Source organism: Dipteris shenzhenensis, chromosome 25, assembly GCF_047967505.1.
Source record: "Dipteris shenzhenensis isolate YYH24624 ecotype China chromosome 25, Dip_SZ_1.0, whole genome shotgun sequence".
NCBI lineage: Eukaryota > Viridiplantae > Streptophyta > Polypodiopsida > Gleicheniales > Dipteridaceae > Dipteris > Dipteris shenzhenensis.
In genome coordinates, this window is record NC_141620.1 from 1,250,057 (window position 1) to 1,273,061 (window position 23,005).

General features: G+C 45.4%; 1 protein-coding gene across 1 annotated transcript in view; it reads right to left on the reverse strand.

The window, feature by feature from the left end:
• Nucleotides 1-23,005, reverse strand: part of LOC147885290 (uncharacterized) — an 85,523-nt gene that overhangs the window by 23,731 nt on the left and 38,787 nt on the right. Inside the window, exons 4-5 of the mRNA XM_087396895.1 lie at nt 20,823-21,084; nt 556-744 (exon numbers count right to left, since the gene is read on the reverse strand). Coding sequence (XP_087253021.1) covers nt 556-744; nt 20,823-21,084 — 451 coding nt within the window. The remainder of the gene's footprint in view (nt 1-555; nt 745-20,822; nt 21,085-23,005) is intronic.

A 23,005-nucleotide genomic window follows, 5' to 3' on the forward strand; every position in this document is an offset into this window, starting at 1 on the left:
ACGAAACACTATGAGTGACTGAGAAGAGGTTGAAGGGGGCTCATTTGAGGTGTAGGGGAGCACCGATTTTAGCTACAATGGCAGAATTAAAAACAAGAAAGACATCATCAAAGGATGAGAGCGAGAGAAAGAGACTGAGAAGCTGGAACAAGTGGCAAGCTAAAATAAAAGATGCAAAAAGAGAATGGAGACAACAGGAGAGGAATGGAGCGCATAGGGCAGGGACGACGAGGCGCAAGGAGGGGTATACTGAAAGATTGGAGATTTGAATGAGAGGGTGCATCTGTGAATCAGGGGTACCATGCAGAACAGATCAACTAGATACACAAAAGAAAAGCTCGAATAAATGAAAACGGGTTGGTCGGACAACCAATTTTCCTTTTTCTTGTATTTTTCGATGATCAGCAACCCTTTGTATGGTTGTTTTTTCAAGCATGAATAGAAAGTTCTTCTAAGAAAAAAGAGCACATGACCTTATTTCAGAATAATGATAGCAATCCTGTACAAGACAGGTCTAAACCATGAAAGCTGGATAAAAGAAGGCAAGAAAGATACCTCTAGAACATGGCCAACTTGGGCCAAAATATCTAATTCGGACCTTGAAGGGCATTTATTTTCCTTAAACATCATGTCAATAAGCTCTTCATACCATTTGTGGCACTCCATATTCAACCTAAATGTCTCTATTCTTCTTGGACTGGTGGTTGGTCTATTGTCCCAACTCTTTTGAGCAGGACTTAACTTCTGGAACAAGAAATTTGAAGAGTTGTTAGAAAAAAGTAATAAAAATTTTCGTTTTTCGCTGAATGAGAAAACATCATCACAATGCTTCTTAAAGATCTGGTCACTTTAAAGCTGTTCTACCCTGTAATGATGGGATTCTCCGTACTTTCTCAAATTAAACTATAAACTTGTATTGGTACTAGAAAATAAAAATAATTTTCAATGAGACATAAAAGCCCTCTTGCAATCCCCACTAACTAGATCTCCTAATCAGTGAACATATAAAAAGAATTGAGAAGACTCTCTCTTTCCTTGAAAACTCATGAGATGGTCAAACTTGCCATCTATAATGTGATTTTTAAAAATCCCCCACGATTCTCTTTGACTGCATACAAGACAAGGCAAATAGGTTTTCTTCCCTCGAAAGTCAAAAGAAGATCAAACATAAATCTGTGCAATTATTATGGGAAATTATTCTTAAGATGGAAAGAGACATAAGAAATTAAAAAAAAAGGTCTACGTCTGCTGAAAAAAACTTTTGCATACTTTGTGCATTTCTGCCTGTGCCACTATCGATGGCTGTTCAACTTAGGTGAGATTATTGTGTGGACCACGCAAAGTGGTGATGCATGCTCATTTCTCCAAGCTTATTGTGCAAGTCATATAGCTTAACAAAATACAAGACTGGACCTCCAGTGAATTCGTCTTCCCCTTTGTCTCCCATGCAACATCTCATTTTGTCTTGTGTACACCTCAATACATGCCTTCATAGGGTGATGTACATATCAAGGTGCTGGTGAAACAAAACCAGTGTTGTTGTGCGAGCCAATGGCTCAAAATGGCAGCTGCTTGAATGAGGTCAGGTGAAGTACTGAAGGTGGCCTATCAATGGGAAAGAGCTACGTGGTAAGTGGTGATCCACAGGTAACCAAGCTTTCACCCCTTAAGATCTGTTTGTGATATACGATTGTGTTCAAGGTGAAGCGATTGTGATGGTGGTGGAGGACTCACGATGGCAAGTCGTAATAAAGGGAAAGCTGCTGTCTCTGATGGCTAATAAAAAGCAGTAGTAAGGGTCTCTAGAAGTGCTCCTTGAGTGGTCTGCATAGCCTACGTCTCCAGCACTCGTTTATTAATCTAACTTGCAACCACTTCTGTTACAAACCTGACCAAGAGATCATACGCAGGTCCAATGGAATATGGGTTTGGGTATCTTGCTAATCTCTCTACTTTTCTTTTCCCAAAAGATAACTTCATTAAGTATGAATGAAAACCGCAAGAGCAAGCTCAAATGAGGGAGTACATCATGACATGCATGAAAGAAAAACCAGTTCAAAAAGAGCTAACAAAAATCCAAGGTGGAGGCTGAAAATGCCACCTCAACCCTAAAGAAGACTCAGAGAAGAACGGAGATCCTCTCCAAACTCTGAAAAAAGTATCTCTCCTAGCTGTAGCTACTCTGAAGGATCCCTGCATGCTCACCCAGATGGCCATTAGAGTGTGTATAGTATCAGTCCATATAAAGGCCATAGACTGGGACGGGTGAACTTGTGAACCCTCCATCGCCTCTGTACACCTGTGAACCCTCCAAATATGCCAAGCTGCAATGCTAGCCAGAATCTCCCAAGATGTGTCTACCGAGGCGTGAGCATCTCTGAAAGGAGTGAAAGGAACATCCTGGAGAGAGCATGACTCCACAGAGCTAATCTCTCTACTATAATCCTTGTGCATCAAAATTGCACATCTTTTTTCTTTCCCAAAGAAAAGACTTCTATTTAAGTATGAATAAAACTCCTAGAACAAAGCATAAGGAAGAATACATCATGCTAGGCATAAGAAAACAATACCCTAATCGGGTAAAATCAAGCTCTTGTAATAGAGCTAGAAAACATGCAAGTTGATGCTGAAAGTGCCACCTCAACCCTATGGGGGACTCCGAGAAGAATGGGGAGCCGCTCCACTCCCTCAAAGTTGCACATCTTTTGGTGAAGCCATTCCATATCCGTTGTAGTATGAAGCAGCCTCATGACAACGAACCCTACTATACTACTTGCATCTCAGCATGGACCTCCCAATGATTGGTGTCTTCCCTTGTTTCCTCCTACGGAAGCCTGTGTCATCAAGCATAGCGGCATAGCTTCACCTTGCCATCAGTCTTGATCAGCTTGCTTGCTAGTGTGTCCGATAGCCAATATCACAAGAGTTAAACCTGGCTAATTAACCAATTTTGGTTCAAGCTTCAAAGTTTTGCATTGAAAAATGCAACACCAAATCTCCCACCTTGAGCTCCCTCTTGAGATTCATATCATGTCAAGTCAATATTTGATAGTCCACACCCCTTGTGCAAAAGGTTATTGCATTAGTCTCTTCACCTATGCAAAAATGTTATTGCATTAGTGCTCTTAAAGCCTCCAAAGTCTAGAGCTTGCTACAACGACATTGTCGCTTGATTGGTTGGAGGTGCACTTTTTCTATTGCATCCAGATCAGGAGAGTTAAAGGAAAGGACTCAACTTGTTTTTCTCTCGTCAATGTTTCTATTTGCTTCCTCAAAATAGTTTCTGGCATGCATGCTAGAGGAAAGCAGGCCATTGTTTGTTCCCTCGAATTTTTTTTGACACTTCATGTGGGAGGTTTCGAAGGCTTCCTGTGTGACCTATTAGGGGAGGTAGTAATCAGGAGCGGCCTTTTCTGAGCTCTTGTTGATCTTTTGAATTGGGATTAATCTCTATCTCGCACCTCTTGAGTAGGCTATGCGAGGTTACGGATTGAGATTTATCTCTCACCTCTGTTGTAATTGTTTTGGGGGTTTTGAGCAGGATTGGGAAGGAGATAGCTCTCCCACCTCTTGAAGAGGCTAACCTCTGTTGTAATTGTTTTTTGGAGGTTTTGAGGAGGATTGGAGATAGCTCTCCCACCTCTGATGTACTGATTGTACTTCGGTACTTTGTTTTTTTTAATAGAATATATTACTCTTTTCCAAAAAAAAGTATGTCGCCTAACATCACATTGGCATCAAAGTGTTCCTTGTCTTATTACTCTTTGGTCTAGTTCATATGGCAGCACGATTGAATTCGAATGGATGGTTGTCTGGATGACCATGCTAGCATTTTCTATAGCCTGTTTTGATGGGAAGGCATCTTGATCTTTCTTGATGACAAGTGACTAAGCATGGTTAAATTACCTAGGGTGACTAATGTAGATTGGTTGTAGCCTCGACAAAGTGACTTAGGGTGGTCGAATTACCTAAAAGGGCTAGTGTGGTCAAATAGCCTAAGGTGTCCTAATTGCCCAAGTGCACATGGTTGCTTCATCACTCTAGTCATGGTATTTCAGCCAGTGGGTGGGATTTTCGGGCATATGCCTTATCCTTGTGACTTATCCTAAAAATCAGAATAGGCATAATATATAGAATAAGAACTAATAGGCCCTCACGGTGGCACTATATGACATGTGATACGTAAGGAAGTGGGATTATCCAACATAAGGCATAATGAAATATAAAGAGATAAAAGGGTTAGAACCCCTGTCTTCCCAGTACCTTAAGCTCCTCCCTTTACAAAGGAATGGGGGAGAGGATCAAGGGCTACGAAAGCACGGCTTGATATGTCGCAGCGAGGGAGTGGTGACCCTCACATGCCTAGACACTCGTTACCTTTTGGTGTCTTCATATATGATGAAATATGCCTCTCAATTTAGTCCCCAACTTCACTAAGTAAAAATATGGGCTGGTGAGCACAATTTGGCAAAGATTTTCCTCGACTGATTTGGTGTTGTAGTTGCCTCGCTTAGTTCGAATCTTCACCAAGAAAACAAAGTTCAAATCCTCTTTAAAGGAGATGTTGAAATTTTGCAAAAGTGCACCAAAGGGCTCTATCTACCTTGTTTAGAAGCATCACATGCATGGACATAGGATTGAGATCATTTAAATTCTTGTCCAGCAAAGCTCGACATGCATGATTTTTCTTGTGATGGCATGTGGAGAAGAGTGTCCACCTTCCATATCTACATGGCCATCCTTGAGAACTCCTGGACATCCTAGGAAGGATACACCTTCTGGGAATGTAATTCTTGTACAGCCAACTTAAAGTGTGCCACTTGGATGATTTGGATGTTTTCCTATGGACAATAATTGGATTATAATTAATACCATTGTAGAACAGGCTTTTGCGAAGGAGCTGCTGCTCCTCCCTGACCCTTGCTGCCCCCTCTCCCTCAGCCCCTCCCCCTCTCCCTCCCTCAGTCCCTCTCTCCTCTCCCTCTCAGCCCGCCCCCCCTTCCCCACCCTCTTAGCCCACTCCCCCTCCTCCGCCCCCTCAGCCCTCTCCCTCCCCACCTCCTCTTCCCCGCTACCTACTCTCTCCTACCCTGGCCCCTTCCCCGCCCCCTCCTCTCCCCCACTCCCTACCCACCGCCTCAGCCCTCTCCCCCGCCTCCTCTACCCCTACCTCTTCCCGCTCCCTACCCCCGCCTCAGCCCTTCCTCCGCCTCCTCTACCCATACCTCTTCCCTCCCTCCCCCTACCTCAGCCCTTCCCCCGTCTCCTCTACGCTCCCCTCCCCGCCTCCTCTACCTCCCCAACCCCCCCCCCCCCCCTTCCTACCCCGCCCCTTCTACCCTCACCTCAGCCCCTCCTCCCTCCCCCTCTACTCCTCCTCCCTCCTCTCTACCCACCCCTTCTCCGCCCCCTCCCTCCTCATCCTCATCCCTCATCCTCACCCTCCTCCTCCTCCTCCTCTCCCGAGCAGCTTAGTGCAGAAGGAACCTTATCGTGTTCGAGTCGGCCTCACCCACCTCGATTGGTGATGGCTCTGCCTTAGCCAATCTCCGTCCACTCCCACCGGCTGCAAAAACAGTTGTTTTCTCAAAAGACGAGTTGCAACAGCTCAAAAAAGATCTTGAGCAGGAGAGCTCGACATTGCTCTTTGCTCGCATCCATGGGTCGTCTGCTTGGGCGAAGTTTCTTCCAGATTGTTTTTGACTCCTCAGAGGTAGCTCGTACAGTGCTGCAGGCTAGCTCGTTACCTTTTTTTGACCCCTTTTTCTTTGGGGTTTGATCCTGTCGAGGAAGACAGCCGGACGACATCACTCTTTATCAGATTTCTAGGCCTTCCTCAGGTGTACCATCGACTGTTACATTCCATTGGAGCCGCCTTTGGAGTGGTTACTGAGATTCCCCCTCTCCCTGAGATGCCTACTTCAGCAGCAAAGGCAGTCAGGTCCGATGGGGTACCGCGTGTTCGGGTCATTGTCTCTGACCCTAACATCTTGGATGACCACATTAGGCGTCAGCGTCCAAATGGCTCCTTCTTCAGATAGAGAGTCGAGATTGCAGGGAGACAGGATCAATGTAGGATTTGCAGGACCCTTGGGTACTTTGCCAGAGATTGCCCAAGGAAAAAGAAAAGACCAAAAAGATCCACAGGTGCGCCTCATAGCTTCACCCGACCTTCACGACTAGTTCCTACCGCCTCACGCACTGCTAGACCTTTAACTTCACAGCCAGGACCATCAGCCTCTCATCTTGGTACTTCTACAGCGCGGACAGGACAGTCAGCAAGTCTTGCTTCGGTCATCCCCCGTTGGGTGCCTGTCAGAGTTGGTGAGCCAGTACCTCAAGCTACCACTGACAGGGCCGCGGACCCGTCTCTTCAGGCAAGAGACATCCCTGACCTTGTTCCATGTGCACATGAGACTGCTCCTGACCCTGTTCAGATGCAGGAGCACTCATCTAGGGAGAACCTTTCTGCAGAGGCCCGGGCTTTACTTGAGGAGGGTGACAGAATTGTGGCTGAGGTCTGTCTGCCTAACCTGACAAAGGTAAGGGGGTTATTGGTTCCACTCCTCCTTCCGCAAGGCTCCTTCGCACTCTTGCGCCAGAGGTACTTTGCAGGAATTCATTTTCAGTTCTGGCAGACTTGGCTGAGTTTGAGGCAGAGGAGTTGTTTATACCCTCCACGCTTGGGGAACATATCTTCCAGGACAATGTTTCCTCCTCAGCAGGGGGGGTGTGCTTTCCCTAGTTGACTTCCCTCCTCTTGATAGGAGGAATTTTTCGCAAGAGAAGGCTTTCTCCGCTACCAGGTCGGGTAGGATCTTCCATCCAGCCTCCTCCTCTCGCAAATGAGGATTGTCAATTGGAACGTTCAGGGCCTCGGGGGTGTACCTCACCACCGCCGCAGGTAGCTAATTCGTAACCAACTTCATCCAGGTGTTACTGGGAGTCCATGGACATTCTGATGTTTCATGAACACAAATTGGATGCCAGGGATTGTTCCAAGTCGGGTAAGCTTCTTTCAGGCCACACTTTTTGGTCACTCACCTTGGGCATCAGGGGAGGTAGTTGCATTTTTGTTTCTTCTTCTATACTCCCCTTGGTGATTGGACACGGGATCATAGTCCCTTCCAGAGCTCAGTGGATTATACTTTTGATTGATGGGCATAAGGTTGGTCTCTTAAACCTTTATGCACCCAATTCTAGAGGGGATCGTGTTCTTTTTTGAAAGGAACTGCTTTCTTGGTCACATATTGCAAATGCTTGGATTATAGGGGGCGATTTCAACATGGTTGAAATGCCCTCAGACAAAAGGGGTGGTAGGGAAGGTGGCCTTCACTTCCCAGAGAGAGCAGCGTGGGATGCCTTCCTTTGATGATGCTTTTCACACTCAGCCACATTCTCTCTTGTTTTCTTGGTCGACCAGGAGATTGCAGATGCCTATACATGCACGAATTGACAGATTTTATGTGGATGATTGGGCTCTTGACAGAGGTGGTACTGTTTACATTGCCACTGGGGTGTCCACTTCGGATCATTTTCTAGTGGTTTTGATGGTCTCAGATCCCCATGTGAGGCGCCGCTCTACCAGTATCAAGATTCCAGATTCTTTCTATGCAGAGGAGGGCCTTACAGAGACAGTGTTGAGGACCTCAGTATCTCATTTGCAGGATGGACAGCTTTCTCCTTTAAACTTAGCCGCAGTCCTCTCTGATATCAGTGACTTTTATCTTTCAGTTTCTCGTATCAAAAGGGGTGAGATCCTCATGCGTGAGATAGGTATCCGCCAACAGTTGGCTGCCCTCCAGAGGAAGGAGGAGAAGAGGCCTATAGATGCTTGGATTCAGGAGTGCCTTGCTGCAGCACGGGCTCAGCAACAACAATCACTTTCAGATCAGAGAGCAGAGTATGCCTTTCACGCCAGAGAGTTATTTTGGACACAGAAGGGAGGTAGGGTCAACACGCAGTTCTTCTTTACTCTTTGCCCCAGACATAGTAGGGAGAGGCTTGTTGACTCAGGCGGAGTTCTTCCGCCAATCCAGATGCCGTCTTGCAGGTTGTCACAGATTTCTATGCCTCCCTTCTTACAGCAGATTTAGACACTCAGGCCACAGATGATGCTAGTGTGGTTATTTGGCGACACTTACCTGGGTTGGTGACAGGGGATATGACTATTTCACTTGATGCACCCTTCACCAATGTAGAGTTCAGAACTGCTCTCTCTGCCCTTGACAAGGGTAAGTATCCTGGTTCAGATGGACTTCCCCCCTTATTTTTTTATTATTTTTTGGGATCACATTGGGAATCATATTACCTCAGCCCTGCAGGGTGTATGGGACTCGGGTGAGATGCCAAACTCACTTACGGAGGGCCTCATTCATTTGATTCCGAAGGGAGTTGCAAGAATTTAGTGTCTCAGTGGAGACCGATTACCTTGTTGGGTACCTTGTACAAAATCCTAGCTAAAGCTATCAGCCTTCGTCTGCAGCCCTTTCTACCACATCTTATCCATGATACGCAGACGGGTTTTGTGCATGGTAGGAGCATCTTTGATAACATCTTCTCATTGACTATGGAAGTTTGAAAGACTCCAAGTGAATTTTTATATGTTTGTAGTATGTGTATTAAATGTACCAAAATGCAACAATAAATTCCTGGATGATCTAGATAGGGAGATGGCCTTACTAGCTGGTCAAATTCTCATCGAGTTTCTTATGTAGCCTTTACAAAAGTATCTTAAGTACAAAGACAACTGGAAGAATACGTCAAGCTAAGGCAGATTCGACCCAATTTCTCACTTTTTGCTTCATCGGGTAATATTAAAGAAAAATAAAGATTATACTTTTCAATTGTGTACTGATTATCATGGTTTGAATAATACCACCATAAGATACAGATATCCAATGGCAAGAATAATGATATGCTAGATGTGGTACATGAAGCGTAATCTTTATCAAAATTAAAGCTCAAGATGTGTATAAAAATGCTTTTAGAAGCAGATTTGGTTACTTTAGTTTTTGATAATGCCATTTGGGCTTACCAATGCTCCAACTACGTTCGTAATGCTAATGAATAATTTACTACATCTCGATATAGAAAATCTTGTAGCTCTAGGAGTGCAAACAGGTGAGGACGATCTGGAAGGGTGTTGCTAGGATTTTTAGCATATTTCATAGAGCACCCTTCTTCATGACTTGGGGATCAGTGGCATGGTTATCTCTTACTCACCCCCAAGTATTTTTCGAGGGACGTGACTTAGACTCAACCTTCATTATACAACGACACTCTGTGGAGTCTTGTTCTCTCTAGGATGTACTCTTCACTCCTTTCAGAGCTGCTCATACCTCGGTGGACACACTGAAAAAAGTAACTCTCCTAGCAGTGGCTGCTCTGGAGGATCCCTGTATGCTCGCCCAAATGGCCATCAGAGTGTGTACTATGTCAGTGCAAATACTGGCCATAGTATGGGAAGGGTGAACCTGGATACCCTGCATCGCCTCAATACACCTGACTCTCCAAATATGCCAAGCTGCAATGCTAGCCAAAATCTCCCAAGACGTGTCTACTGAGGCATGAGAAGCTCTGAAAGAGTGAGGGGAACATCCTGGAGGGAACAAGACTCCACTGAGTGTCGCCGTACAATGAAAGCTGGATCTAGATCATGTCCCTCGAAAAACACATGTGGGCCAGTAAGAGATAACCAAGCCACTGAACCCAAGGTCATATAGAAAGGTGTTGTATGAAAGATGCTGAAAATCATAGCAACACCTTTCCAGATCGTCCTCGCTTGTCTACACTCCCAAAGGCAATGCTGTATTGACTCAACTGCCATGTGACAACGAGGACAAGTAGGGTCAGCCCTGAACCTGGATCTCCACAGGTTCACTGCAATCCCTCCATGAATAGAAAGCCAAAATAAAAGAGTGAACTTTCTATTCCTGAGGGATTTCCAGAGCCTACGCCAAAAGTTCTTCCGCACAGCTGCAGAAATCTGAAAATTATCCCAATGTGGCACTCTGGAGGGCCTCCAACCTCTAATGCTGAGCTGAAACCTCCGGGCATTTCTAATTGTGTAGCAAAAGAAGGGAAAGCTCTTCTCTCGATGCCCCTCATCAATCCATTCCCACTCCCCTGGGTCCCACTGCAAGAACCTAATAGGGGAACAACCATACAGCCAGAGTCTCCAAGACCCCATCGCAAGGAAAATAGGATCAGGGTCAAGATACCACTGTGAATCCCTGCCCCACTCCATGAATCCTACAATCCTAACAGGCTGAAATGCAACCTCCAAAAGAATATCATCAAAAGATCTGATAAGTCTGCCTCCCGACTGAACATCAAAGACAAGGGTATCCTCATGTGCATCCTGCAATGCAATGATCTATAACGGAATGCCCGTCCCTGCTGAGAACGCTTCCCAACAAGTGGACTTTGTAAGCGGCATGTCATCTGTGTCAATCCACTCTAGCGGAATGGCTGCCTATATCTGTTGTATCCTGAGTGCACTCTCTCTGAGGTGGCCAACTGCTAAAGTATCTGATCCTCTGGAAGTCTCATAAAGGCCTGCCAAGCGCCTACAGTAGAGGCACAGGTCCCCTCTCCCATCTAGACCACTGCATATAATGTGACACTCCAAGTGGCTTCTTCATGAGAAGTGGGTGGAACTCTACGAAGTGTGTTTCTGAAGCAGCCCCAAGCTTTCATAATAGCAACCATGAGAGGGGAAGGGGGGGATTTGAGATGGACTGAAGTAAAGATCCATCTACTGCTGTCCAACCAATCTCCCCCATGAGAAGGGGTGCAAGACTGAATGCTGCGTGAGAAAAAATCCTTCCAGGGCTCCTGTCCAGGCATCAATCCACGTTCTACAAACTTGTAGAGCAAGGCCATACACTACAAGATCGGGTCAATAATATTGAGACCCCCTTCTCCTGTGGGGAGAATGAGGGGCTCCCAAGCCATCCTGGCTACAACATCTGAGGTACCATCTAAACCGCTCCATACGAAGTTCTTGACAGGTCTCATGAGCTGAGCGATACAATCTCTAGATCTGCACCAACATGAGCAAACAAACCAAGCAATGGCCAACAATTCCTGGTTCACAAACACAACTCTGGATGCAAGGTCAAGTCTGGCTGAACTCCAAAAGATGAGTTTCCTTCTGATACTCTCCAACACAGGAGCCAACTGCTGTGCCGGAGAGATGCCCAACCCAACCTGGCATCCCAGATATCTAACGGAGACTCCCATCTGAATCCAAGTGAACCTTATGTCAATCATGCTGTTCTGAATGAATTCAATGTCTGTGGAGTGGCATCCAAAAATACAGCCGTGTCATCTGCCAACTCACTATCTAAGAGCTCATCCTCCTGCCTCAGAGGAAGCCTGAGCCCTACAATTCCAGCTTGAGCTCTAATGTAATAGCTCATAGCCTCAGCCACAAAAAGGAATAAAAAGGGGGCTAGGGGGCAACCCTGACGGACTGATATAATAATCTCCAACCTGTCTCCCCTAGCTCCATCAATAAGAACCTGGCTGTGGGCTGATCTGTAAAGGGTTGACACCCCTCTGATCCATGCATCTGAGAAGCCAAAGCGTGTGCCCTCCAGAAAGCCCCAGTCTACCTTGTCATAAGCTTTCTCAAAGTCCAAGAGTATAGATGGGCCAGCCTATGGCCATTATGCATGGCCCACTCCGAAGCCTCCCAAAATGAGACGATGTTATCAAAGATGCTCCTACCATGCACAAAACCCGTCTGCGTATCATGGATAAGATGTGGTAGAAAGGGCTGCAGACGAAGGCTGATAGCTTTAGCTAGGATTTTGTACAAGGTACCCAGCAAGATAATCGGTCTCCACTGAGACACTAAATTCCTGCAACCCCCTTTCGGAATCAAATGAATGAGGCCCTCCGTAAGTGAGTTTGGCATCTCACCCGAGTCCCATATACCCTGCAGGGCTGAGGTAATATGATCCCCAATCTGATCCCAAAAAGTAATAAAAAATAAGGGTGTAAGTCCATCTGAACCAAGATACTTACCCTTGTGAAGGGCAGAGAGAGCAATCATGAACTCTACATTGGTGAAGGGTGCATCAAGTGAAATAGTCATATCCCTTGTCACTAACCCAGGTAAGTGTCGCTAAATAACCACTCTAGCATCATCTATGGCCTGAGTGTCTGGATCTGCTGTAAGAAGGGAGGCATAGAAATCTGTGATAACCTACAAGACAGCATCTGGATTGTCGGAAGAACTCCACCTGAGTCAACAAGCTGTGAGGTGCTCTCCTACTATGTTTAGGGCAAAGAGTAGAAAAGAACTGCTTGTTGACCCTACCTCCCTTCTGTGTCCAAAATAACTCTCTGGCGTGAAAGGCATACTCTGCTCTCTGATCTGAACGTGATTGCTGCTGAGCCCTTGCTGCAGCAAGGTGCTCCTAAATCCCAGCATCTGTAGGCCTCTTCTGCTCCTCCCTCTGGAGGGCAGCCAACTGCTGGCGGATACGTATCTCACACCTAAGGATCTCACCCCTTCTGATACGAGCAACTGAAAGATAAAAGTCACTAATATTAGAGAGGGCTGCGGCTAAGTCTGAAGGAGAAAGCTGTCCATCCTGCAAATGAGATACCGAGGTCCTCAACACTGTCTCTGTAAGGCACTCCTCTGCATAGAAGGAATCTGGAATCCTGATACTGGCAGAGCGGCGCCTCACATGGGGATCTGAGACCATCAAAACCACTGGAAAATGATCCGAAGTGGACACCCCAGTTGCAATGTAAACAGTACCACCTCTGTCAAGAGCCCAATCATCCACATAAAATCTGTCAATCCGTGCATGTATAGGCATCTGCGATCTCCCGTTCGACCAAGAAAACAAGAGAGAATGTGGCTAAGTGTGAAAAGCATCATCACAGGAAGGTATCCCACGCTGCTCTCTCTAGGGAATGAAGGCCACCTTCCCTACCACCCCTTTTGTCTTAGGGCATTTCAACCATGTTGAAATCGCTCCCTATAATCCAAGCATGTGCAATATGTGACCAAGAAAGCAGTTTCTTCCAAAAAAGAACACGATCCCCTCTAGAATTGGGTGCATAAAGGTTTAAGAGACCAACCTTATGCCCATCAATCAAAAGTATAATCCACTGAGCTCTGAAAGGGACTATGATCCCGTGTCCAATCACCAAGGGAAGTATAGAAGAAGAAACAAAAATGCAACTACCTACCTTGGTGCCCAAGGCGGGTGACCAAAAAGTGTGGCCTGAAAGAAGCTTACCCGACTTGGAACAATCCCTAGCATCCAATTTGTGTTCTTGAATCATCAGAATGTCCATGGGACTCCCAGTAACACCTGGATGAAGTTGGTTACAATTCAGCTGCCTGTGGCGGCGGTGAGCTACACCCCCGAGGCCCTAAACTTCCAACTGACAATCCTCATCTGCGAGAGAAGGAGGCCGGATGGAAGATCCTACCCGGCCTGGTAGCGGAGAAAGCCCTCTCCTATGAAAAATTCCTCCTATCACGAGGAGGGAAGTCAACTAGGGAAAGCACACCCGCCCCTGCTGAGGGGAAAACTCTGTCCTGGAAGATATGCTCCCCAAGCGTGGAGAGTACAAACTACTCCTCTGCCTCAAACTCAGCCAAGTCTTCCAGAACTGAAAATGAATTCCTTCGAAGTACCTCTGGCGCAGGAGTGTGAAGGAGCCCTGCGGAAGGAGGAGTGGAACCAATAACCCCCTTACCTTTGTCAGGTGTAGGCAAACATGGTAACATTTGCCTGACCTCAGCCACAATTCTGTCACCCTCCTCAAGCAAAGCCGGGGCCTCTGCAGAAAGGTTCTCCCTAGATGAGCGCTCCTGCATCTGAACAAGGTCAGGAGCAGTCTCACCTACACACGGAACCAAGTCAGGGATGTCTCCTGCTTGAAGAGACGGGTCCGCGGCCCTGTCAGTGGTAGCCTGAGGTACTGGCTCACCAACTCTGACAGGCACCCAACGGGGCACAACCAAAGCAGGACGTGCTGACTGGCTTGTCCGCGCTGTAGAAGTACCAAGACGAGAGGCTGATGGTCCTGGCTGTGAAGTCGAAGGTCTAGCAGCGCGTGAGGCAGTAGGAACTGGTCGTAAAGGTCAGGTGAAGCTATGAGGCGCACCCGTGGATCTTTTTGGTCTTTTCTTTTTCCTTGGGCAATCTCTTGCAATGTGTCCAAGGGTCCTGCAAATCCTACACTGATCCTGTCTCCCTGCAATCTCGACTCTCTATTTGAAGGAGGAGCCATCTGGATGTCTTTTGAGAAAATGATGGTTTTTGCGGCCAGTGGAAGCGGGCGAGGATTGGCTGAAGACTAAGCCATCAATAATCGGGGTGGAAAGGCCGACGCAAACACAGTTGAACTCCGTCCGACTAGAATGCTGCAAGGAAGGAGAAGGAAGAGGCTGAAGGGAGGAGACAGGAAGGGGAGAGAGCTGAGGTAGGCAGGGAGAGGCGAGGAGAAGGGCTGAAAGAGGGAGGAGGGGTGAGGATAGGGGCAAGGGAAAGGAGGAGGAAGAGGGGCTGAAGCGGGCGGGGGTAGAGGAGAGGAGAAGGGGCTGAGGGTAGGGGAGAGGGTAGGAGGGGGTAGGGGGTGAGAGAGGGGTCTGTAGAAGGCGGGGTAGAGGCGGGGTGAGGGGGCTGTAGAGGGCGGAGTAGAGGTGGGGTAGGGGCTGAGAGTAGAGGCAGAGGGTAGGGGTTGGCAGAGGGGGGGCTGGGAGGGCGGAACAGAGGCAGGGGTAGGGGCGGGGGAGGGTGGAAGAAAGGGCAGGGATAGGGGCGGGGAAAGGCAGGGGAGGAGGCTAGGAAAGGGGGCAGGGAAGAGAGGGTAGGGAGGGGGCTGAGGGGAGGTACGAGAGAGGGGCGAGGAAGGGGGGTAGAGCAGCAACAGGGAAGGCAGGGAGCAGCAACAGCTCTTTAGCTCTTGCAGTTTTCATTCATACTTAATGAAGTAATCTTTTTGCAAAAAAAATTAAAAAAAATCTTGTAGCACACTTTATAGTAGATGGCCTAGGGCTAACAGTTAATGGTAGGCAATAACAATTTTGTAGGGACATCCCCGGCGATGAACATTATATGAGAAACGAAGCTGTGTGAGGCTTCGCCTTGAGAACTATGTTGTGTATCGTCCCACTTTCTGCTTGCATGCCCGAGTGATCCCATTAGGGAGTGGGTGTTAATGTGGGAGAGGTGAATATCAACCCCTTTTCTAGAGTATGGGGTAAGCAGTTCGAACTTGAAGCATGCAGGGCATCCTAACTAGGGGAGATGTGAGGGGGAAGGGAAGCACGTGGCTGAGCCGGCAGCCCCTAGCAAAAGGATGGCCCCAACACCCCCCCCCCACTTGTGCGCATGCGCAACCGTGTGGTCTGTGTCCTCAGAGATGGGTTAAGGTGTTCGTGTGAAGGTATAGAGATGGGTTACAGTGTTTTTGTGTGTGTGTGTGTGTGTGTGTGTGTGTGTGTGTGTCAAAGTGTAAGAATGAGATCAGCCTTTTTGATTGATCAGGATGTGTATACAGCTTATACTGAGATCTTTTCTTGAGTAGTAGCTACTTCGTTTTTGAAACAGCTATGAATGTAATTATTCTATAGAAATAAAAGATTTATTCTCACAAAAAAAGTGTGTCAAAGTGTAAGATCACTGTCGAAACTCTCTATGTGTGTGAATCCTAGGGCAATTTGTGTGGGCATCATGAGACTGCATGTATAAGACATGGCAACTGGTTGACCTGCACAATGGATGGCTCGTTTGTTCGTAAGGTACACTATGCAGCCAGAGGCTTTTTTGAGGTCATCATGGTAGATGAGATTCACACGCAAATGCTTTTGGAACATTCGCCACTCTTTTTTGGGCAGCAAATGGTGCACGTTTTGCCATGGTCTCCCACAAGGGATTATCAGGTTCTGATTCGACATCGATGTCCGGTCTGGGTTGAAGTTGTAGACTTCCCGCAATGCATGGCTTCACTCTTGCCTAAAATTGCAGCAACTTTAGGCAAAGTGGTTTGCCCACCGCGGCCTAACGGCAACTCTAATCGATTTTGCATTCTCTAGGATACTGCTAATCCCACACCGGAGTCTTATTCAGTCACGGTGAACAATGTTGACATGGAAGGTGCTTTTTATAAATTCAAATGGAGATTATTTGCAGGGGCTTGCTTTGAATGTAAAAAATTTGGGCACATGGCTTCACAGGGTCCACTAAGTTAGCATAAAATGCCTCCTGCTACTTTGCCTGCTCAGATGCCCAATAAGGATGCTTCTGCCTCTATTGGGAATAAAAATAAAGGTAATAGACAGTTTTTTGTGAATCAGGATAAAGGCAAAGCCCCAGTTGTTTCAAATGGGAGTGCTCCTTCCCCTTCGCTTCCTGCTATTCAACCCTCAGCAAAAGGACCAAAAGACTGGCATAGTCTTTTGTGGCCTGAGAAAATTGTTCCAACTTCTCAATTGATTCGACATCTTGGCTATCCTCTAGGTTGGGGACTCACTCATTCTCAATAAACTGATTGGGTGCTCACAAAGTTGAGAGCAAAACTGGAATATTGGAAGCTTGCAACTTGGCCATTACATGTTCGTTTGCGAATAACGCAATCCATTTTGATAGCATACATACAATTCTATTTGCCCCTCATCATGTCTACTAAGGCAGATCTGGTTTCCTTTATGTCTACTATCATGGAGATTTCTGGCGTTCAAAAAATGGCAAGACAAGTCTCAGATTACTCTCTATGCATCGTCTTTGTTCTCCAAAGATGCACTGGGGTTCGAACATACTCAATATTCAAACGCATATACTTGCTCACAGGGGGAAAATGATGTTGCAATTTATGCAAGGGGATCAGCCTTGGGCTTTCATGATCCGCTCTCTTTTGTTGCATATTGATACCTCTGTTTTTGGGCATTGGGAGCCTACACAATGGGATTTTCTATTTGGCTCTATTCTAGGCAAGATCAGAGGCTGCCCTTTTGTCTCTCGTTTGCTTCTTGATTGGAAGCATATTTTATCCCACTTGGAATGGAATGGCAAGGATTCTTTGTCGGGAAATTTCTTGAGGGCTGAGAATATTTATTGGTCCAAAGTATTCCACCCTCCTTTGGCTATACAAGACCCAAGCATTCTTATTTTATATCTTTCAAAGGTATTTCTTATGTGGCAGATGTACTTCAGGATGATGGGACTCTTTTATCTTTTTCAGCGACTACTAGCAAGTATGGTTTGGGAGCTCATTATCGTCCTTTATGGCACAAAATTTCAGAAATGCTTCAACCTTTCTTGCCAGTACCTCGTTTGGAACTTCAGGATAGGCTTGAGGATCCTATGCTGCAACACATTGATCATCTAGTGGCTACAAATTCTCTCCATGGTTTGGAACTGGATGAAAATCACAGCATGGTTGCTCAGGCCTATGCTGATGATTCTTTCTTTACTCCAAGGAATACTCCACCTGATCTTTGTGCTTTGATGCAAGCCCTTTCAGTTTATGGTTTGGCAGCTGGCCTTCATGTTAATTTTCAAAAGTCTAAGCTGCTCCCATTGCATCTTAAAGACTGGCACAGTCTCTTATGGCCAAGGGAGATCATCCCACCCACTCAGTTAGTTCGACACCTTGGTTATCCTTTGGGCTGGGGACTTACTCGTCGATAGCAAATTGATAGGGTTCTAATCAAGCTTCAGAAAAAAATTGAATATTGAAAACTGGCAACCTGGCCTTTACATGTTCGCCTCCGAATAGTGCAGTCCATACTTGTGGCATACATTCAATTTTATTTGCCTTTGATCATGTTCACCAAGGCAGATCTTGATTCCTTTATGTCTCTCATTATGGAGATCTTTAGGAGTTCCAAACATGGCAGAAAAAGTCTCAGACTGCTTTCGGTGCATCAAATTTGTTTCCCTAAAATGCATGGAGGTTTGAATATCACTAATATCCAAGTGCACATCCTTGCTCACAGCGGGAAAATGTTGCTGCAATTTCTGAAGGGTGATCAGCCCTAGGCTCTCATGATTCAATCTCTAGTCCCACATATCAGTACTCCTGCTTTTGGTCATTGGCAACCCACTCAATGGGATTTCTTGTTTGGATGCATTAATGGCACTTTGCATGGCTGCCCTATGGTCTCCAACTTGCTTCTTGACTGGAAGCGTATTCTATCTCACCTAGAATGGCATGGTCGACAGTCTCCAATGGGTAATTCTTGCGGGCTGAAAGCATTCACTAGTCCAAATTTTTTCAACCTCCGCTTGCTTTACAAGAACCTCGCCGTTCTTACTTTATTTCTTTTAAAGGGATCAATACTGTTCCTGATGCTATTCATAATGATGACTCTATGCTTCCTTTTTCTCTAGCAGCCAGCACACAGTTGGTTTATCGTACTTTGTGGCAACAAATCACTTGTATGCTTTTGCCTTTGGTTCCGATTCCCCCTTGGAACTCCAAGATCGATTAGAGGATTGGACATTGACTTCCCTTGGGTCCTTCTCTCGTCCTTTGAGGCTATCTCAGATTACTATGCCTGCATTATATAAAATCCTTTTGCCTCAACCCTGGGTTTCAGAAAGGGGCAATTCGCCTACCTTTCTATATGACTTGGGGATCAGTGGCTTGGCTTACTCTTTCAGGGCCCCAGGTATTTTTTGAGAGACTTGACTCCTCTTGGGCTCTTCACATCCGACGACACCTTGTGGAGTCGTGCTCTCTAGAGGATGTTCTGGCAACTCTTTTCAGGGCTGCTCACTCCTCGGTCGACTCTCCATGGGAGATCCTAGCTAGCATTGCAGCATGGCACATTTGAAGAGCCAGGTGCACTAAGGCTTTGGAGGGTTCTCAAGTTCACCCTTCTCAGATCTTGGCCAGTACTTGGACAGATACGATACACACTCTGATGGCCATTTGGGCGACCATGCAAGGATCATCTCGAGCAGCCTCCTCTAGGAGAGTTACTTTTCTCAGAGATGGAAGAGACTCTTCCTTCTTTGCTGACTTCTACAGGGTTGAGATGGCATTTTCAGCCTCAGCCTTGGTTTCTTTCTACCTCATTCCTCTGAGGTGTTTTTATTACATGCTTAGCATGGTGTATTTCCGCACAGAGCTTGCTCTAGCGAGTTTCTTTCTTACTTAATAGAAGTCTCTTTTTTGAAAAAAAAGAAAAGAAAGGGGTAATTCTCTTTGGCGAATGCATCAGCCAGCTAAGTGGTGGAGGAAAAAACTGCGGCAACTTTGGGCATACAAGGTTCCACTTCAGCAACAGGTTTCTTTATGGCGAGTGCTTCTGGGAATTTTTCCATCTGGACAGTTACTCACCCGTAGGCACATTGCTCCTGCTTTAACAGCATCTTTGGGCCTACAAAACTCCTATTCGGCAACAGGTTTTCTTCTGGTGCTTCTGGGCATTTTTCCATCTGGACAGATGTTGGCTCATAGACACATTGCTCCTGCTCGTTGCCATAGATGTTTGAGTTCTCAGGAGACTATGGCTCATTTATTCTGGTTTTGTCCATGTTCTCGTGAGTTCATTGATCTTCTTCAGCAGTGCCTGCGAGCGAGATTCCCGACTGTTCCTTTTGGGAAGTATTTCTGGCTCTTTAGTTTTCATCCACCCAGACCGGAGTTTCATCTTTTCTTTGTTTGGGTGGAACTGTAAAGTCTTTAGTGATCCTATATTTTCCTTGTTCGGCTTTTTTAAACGTTCTCTACAGCAATCCTTCTTTGATTGCTTGCAGATGCCCTGCATAGATCATGATGTATATCAAGCATACACTGAGATTTTCAGCTGATGTAATTTCGGCTGCCTCATTTTGAGGTCGCTACTCTTGTAATATAATCAATTAAAAGTTTCCACTTTAAAAAAAAGTGTGTGTATGTGTGTGTGTGTGCGTGCGCGCGTGTCAAACAAGTCCCCAATAAGGGCTAAGTGATGGAAAAATCTCAATAAGATGATCAATGGGTTGGTGGGTGACTGGAACATGACTGTACAAAGTGATGATAGGTTGTTTGATAGTCTTGGAGGCTTGAGATGAGCTGTGTCTAGGTAAAGGGTTGATTGATGCTATAGAGTTAGATGCAGAGGGGCTGAGTGGATATTCGTGGAGTAATAGGAGGAAAGGGTTGGAGAGTAGAGAGAGTAGGATTGATAGATTCTACTTTTCTCAAATTGGTCTGTCCACTCAAAGGGTGATCTCCAGTTTTTTCAATCGAATGGCATGGACCAGAAGTCCCCATGGAGACGACACAGCCGAGACTCAGAGCGAGAGACATGATAGACCTTCAACATGTTGATGCACATATAAGGAAGCTTGGGGATTTTCCCTACACGTTCGCCGAACTAGGGACACAGCTGACAGGGGTGACAGTGGCACTTAGCCGATGTAGAGCTACTACGAGGAGACCACAGTGGACCACGTAGGTTGACCGACACCAGCACTCTATTTTGGGTTTCATTCCTCCACAGCACTGAGCCTCTTCTGTCAGAGCCCTTCTATCCATTGTCAGACGCCTAGTGGACTTGATTCCTCAGATAGCATACAGATGACCGTCATAGTGATATCACTTTGCAGATTTATCCTTCTCCCTATGGATTCAAATATTTAGTATTCGTATTTGTATTTGTCTTGAGGGCAGATATACGCTTAGTGGCTCCATTCATTCAGCTCATTGTATCTGGTTTTTTCATTCTCATAGACCCTTTGATTCTTTCAAAAGATTTTAATAAACTTTCTTTTTTTCTTCCTTTCTCGTTTTGGATCATGAGGCAATACAAAATACAAGAAGAGCATACATAGGGAATAATTACTCACCTTCAGACAAGTGAATTGACGGGTGTAAGAGAATGGCCGTGCAGAATCTGTTGCCTTGGACACTTGTCTCAGATGCTTGTTGAGGTTTTCTTGCACTGCAGTGAATCTTGTTTCTTTATCTAGAATATTACTCAATTGTCGTAGACTTGCATCTGCAACTGCTTTAGGAGGTACTGTGCTAGATGTACGTTTTGTGTTTAAACTTTTGAGAATATTAGTTGTACAATCAGCAGTATATTGTCTTGCTGTAACAACTGCAGATCTGCATAAAGTCATCAGGAGAAAAAATCATCTATGGTATGCTAGTATTGCATGTGCTACAATTTATAAGGACCCTTTTATGGATACAAATTCCAAATACATATAAAACAAATGTAGTCTATACTGTTGTTGCAAGGGACCCAAAAAAAGCTTATGAAAACCCGATTTAATAAATCTGTGACCCATTGATATCATTGCAAGGAAAGTTGCATTCCATTTCATGTCTTTCCTGCCAGACATCACCTAATCAATCAGAATAGACTTCTCCACTTAAAAGAATAATTGATACATTGCTAGTTCTCCATTTCTTTATGGATGGTGTAGTGGAGTGGACAATCAAAAACTGTGCAGTCTTGGTTCATAAGAATATATTCAGAAAGACAAAAAGTATTTCACATACAGAGACACACGTGCATTCCTCGCACAAAGGTGCATGCACACCCATACACACAAAATCACCAGCGTTTTGGTACCAAATGGGAGAGGACTATATACATGACATTCTTACTCTTATGATCATTATGACGGGTGGACCTCACACCAACCAAGAAGGTAAATTTACAAGATCATTCTATATCAACGGCTACAGATGCATGCTGAGTGTGCATATTAATGGACATCACTTGTATCTTTAAGTATATATGCACAAAAAGAAGGAATATCTTATAGGGAGATGCTGAAAGTTGTATCTGGGAGAGAAAGGGGGACTAAACTATACTTTCACAAAATGAGATGAACGTTTCACCTGTCCTACTGTGTTGGTCATTCAAAAGTTTAAACAGGGCTTTCCTATTTCTCAGAAGGGTAAACATGAGATCTTGAGCATCTGGCTTGTCTGTGAACAGAAAACCAGTAAAAAAATATGATATTATTCAATTAGAATGTAGTGCAGAAATGAAAACTTCAAAATAAGCTTGTGCAAGTCAATAGGTAGATACCTCTATGTTTTGCCTATGCTTACGGTCACATATTGTCAGGATAGTTACCTCAGCAAGGACTAGTTAGCTGTCATTGAATTAGCTAACATACGTACATTGGATAGTGAATAACAGCTAGTTGGCTAACCAGCTAGCAAGGACAAAATCAGGCAATGATTGGTGACATGAATAGTAAAATTATTAAACGCATGAGAAAATTAGCCATATCTTAATATAAGGACTTGTTTCTAAACAAATCCCTCTAAGGTCTGGACTTAAATAATAGGAACATTTTACGTAAATTTTGTGAAATAACATCCTTTAATCCTTTAAAAAGGCAAATTCAACACTTGTGTGGGTTGCTTGAGTTATGTGGGTTAGCCCAATGTGTGGGGGTTAAAGGTCACTGTGCCTTTACCCCAGTTATGTACAATACTCAAACACATATATAAATGAATGAAAAAGAAGATTAGGATGGTTCTGCACCCACCAAACTTGTGTGGCTCCCTGTCTCTCTCTCTCTCCTTCTTCCGTTCTTGCTTCCGTTGAGAGCACTCTCAACTGGTATCAGAGCCCGGGTGATCTAGCTGAGCATGCGTGAATGCTTGAAGTTCAGCAGCTCTGTGGGAGGAAGGAGAAGCTTTGTGGGTGACTTTACTTGCATCCAAGTGTGCAGAGACCTTGGAGGAACCTTTGGAAAAGTCACTTTGGCTTTACGAAGTGGTTTTGAGAGCCTATTAAGTAGTTTGAAAGAAAAAGTCGTTTTTTGAGCTTTTCCCTGTTCCGTTCGATGACAGAGACTCCGTATTGACTTGTAGAGGCAACTATTGCTTGCTTTTGGTGTCCACATTACTTCAGGAGCTTGGAAACACCTTCATTCTTGAATCTGGGATCATTTCATTGGATTTCTGACTCACTGTGTCAGTTTCTGCGTTTTTTGCCCGGGTGTTGGAACTCAAGTTTGGAGCAACCATTTGCAGATCTGTCAGTTCCAGTGGACTCAGG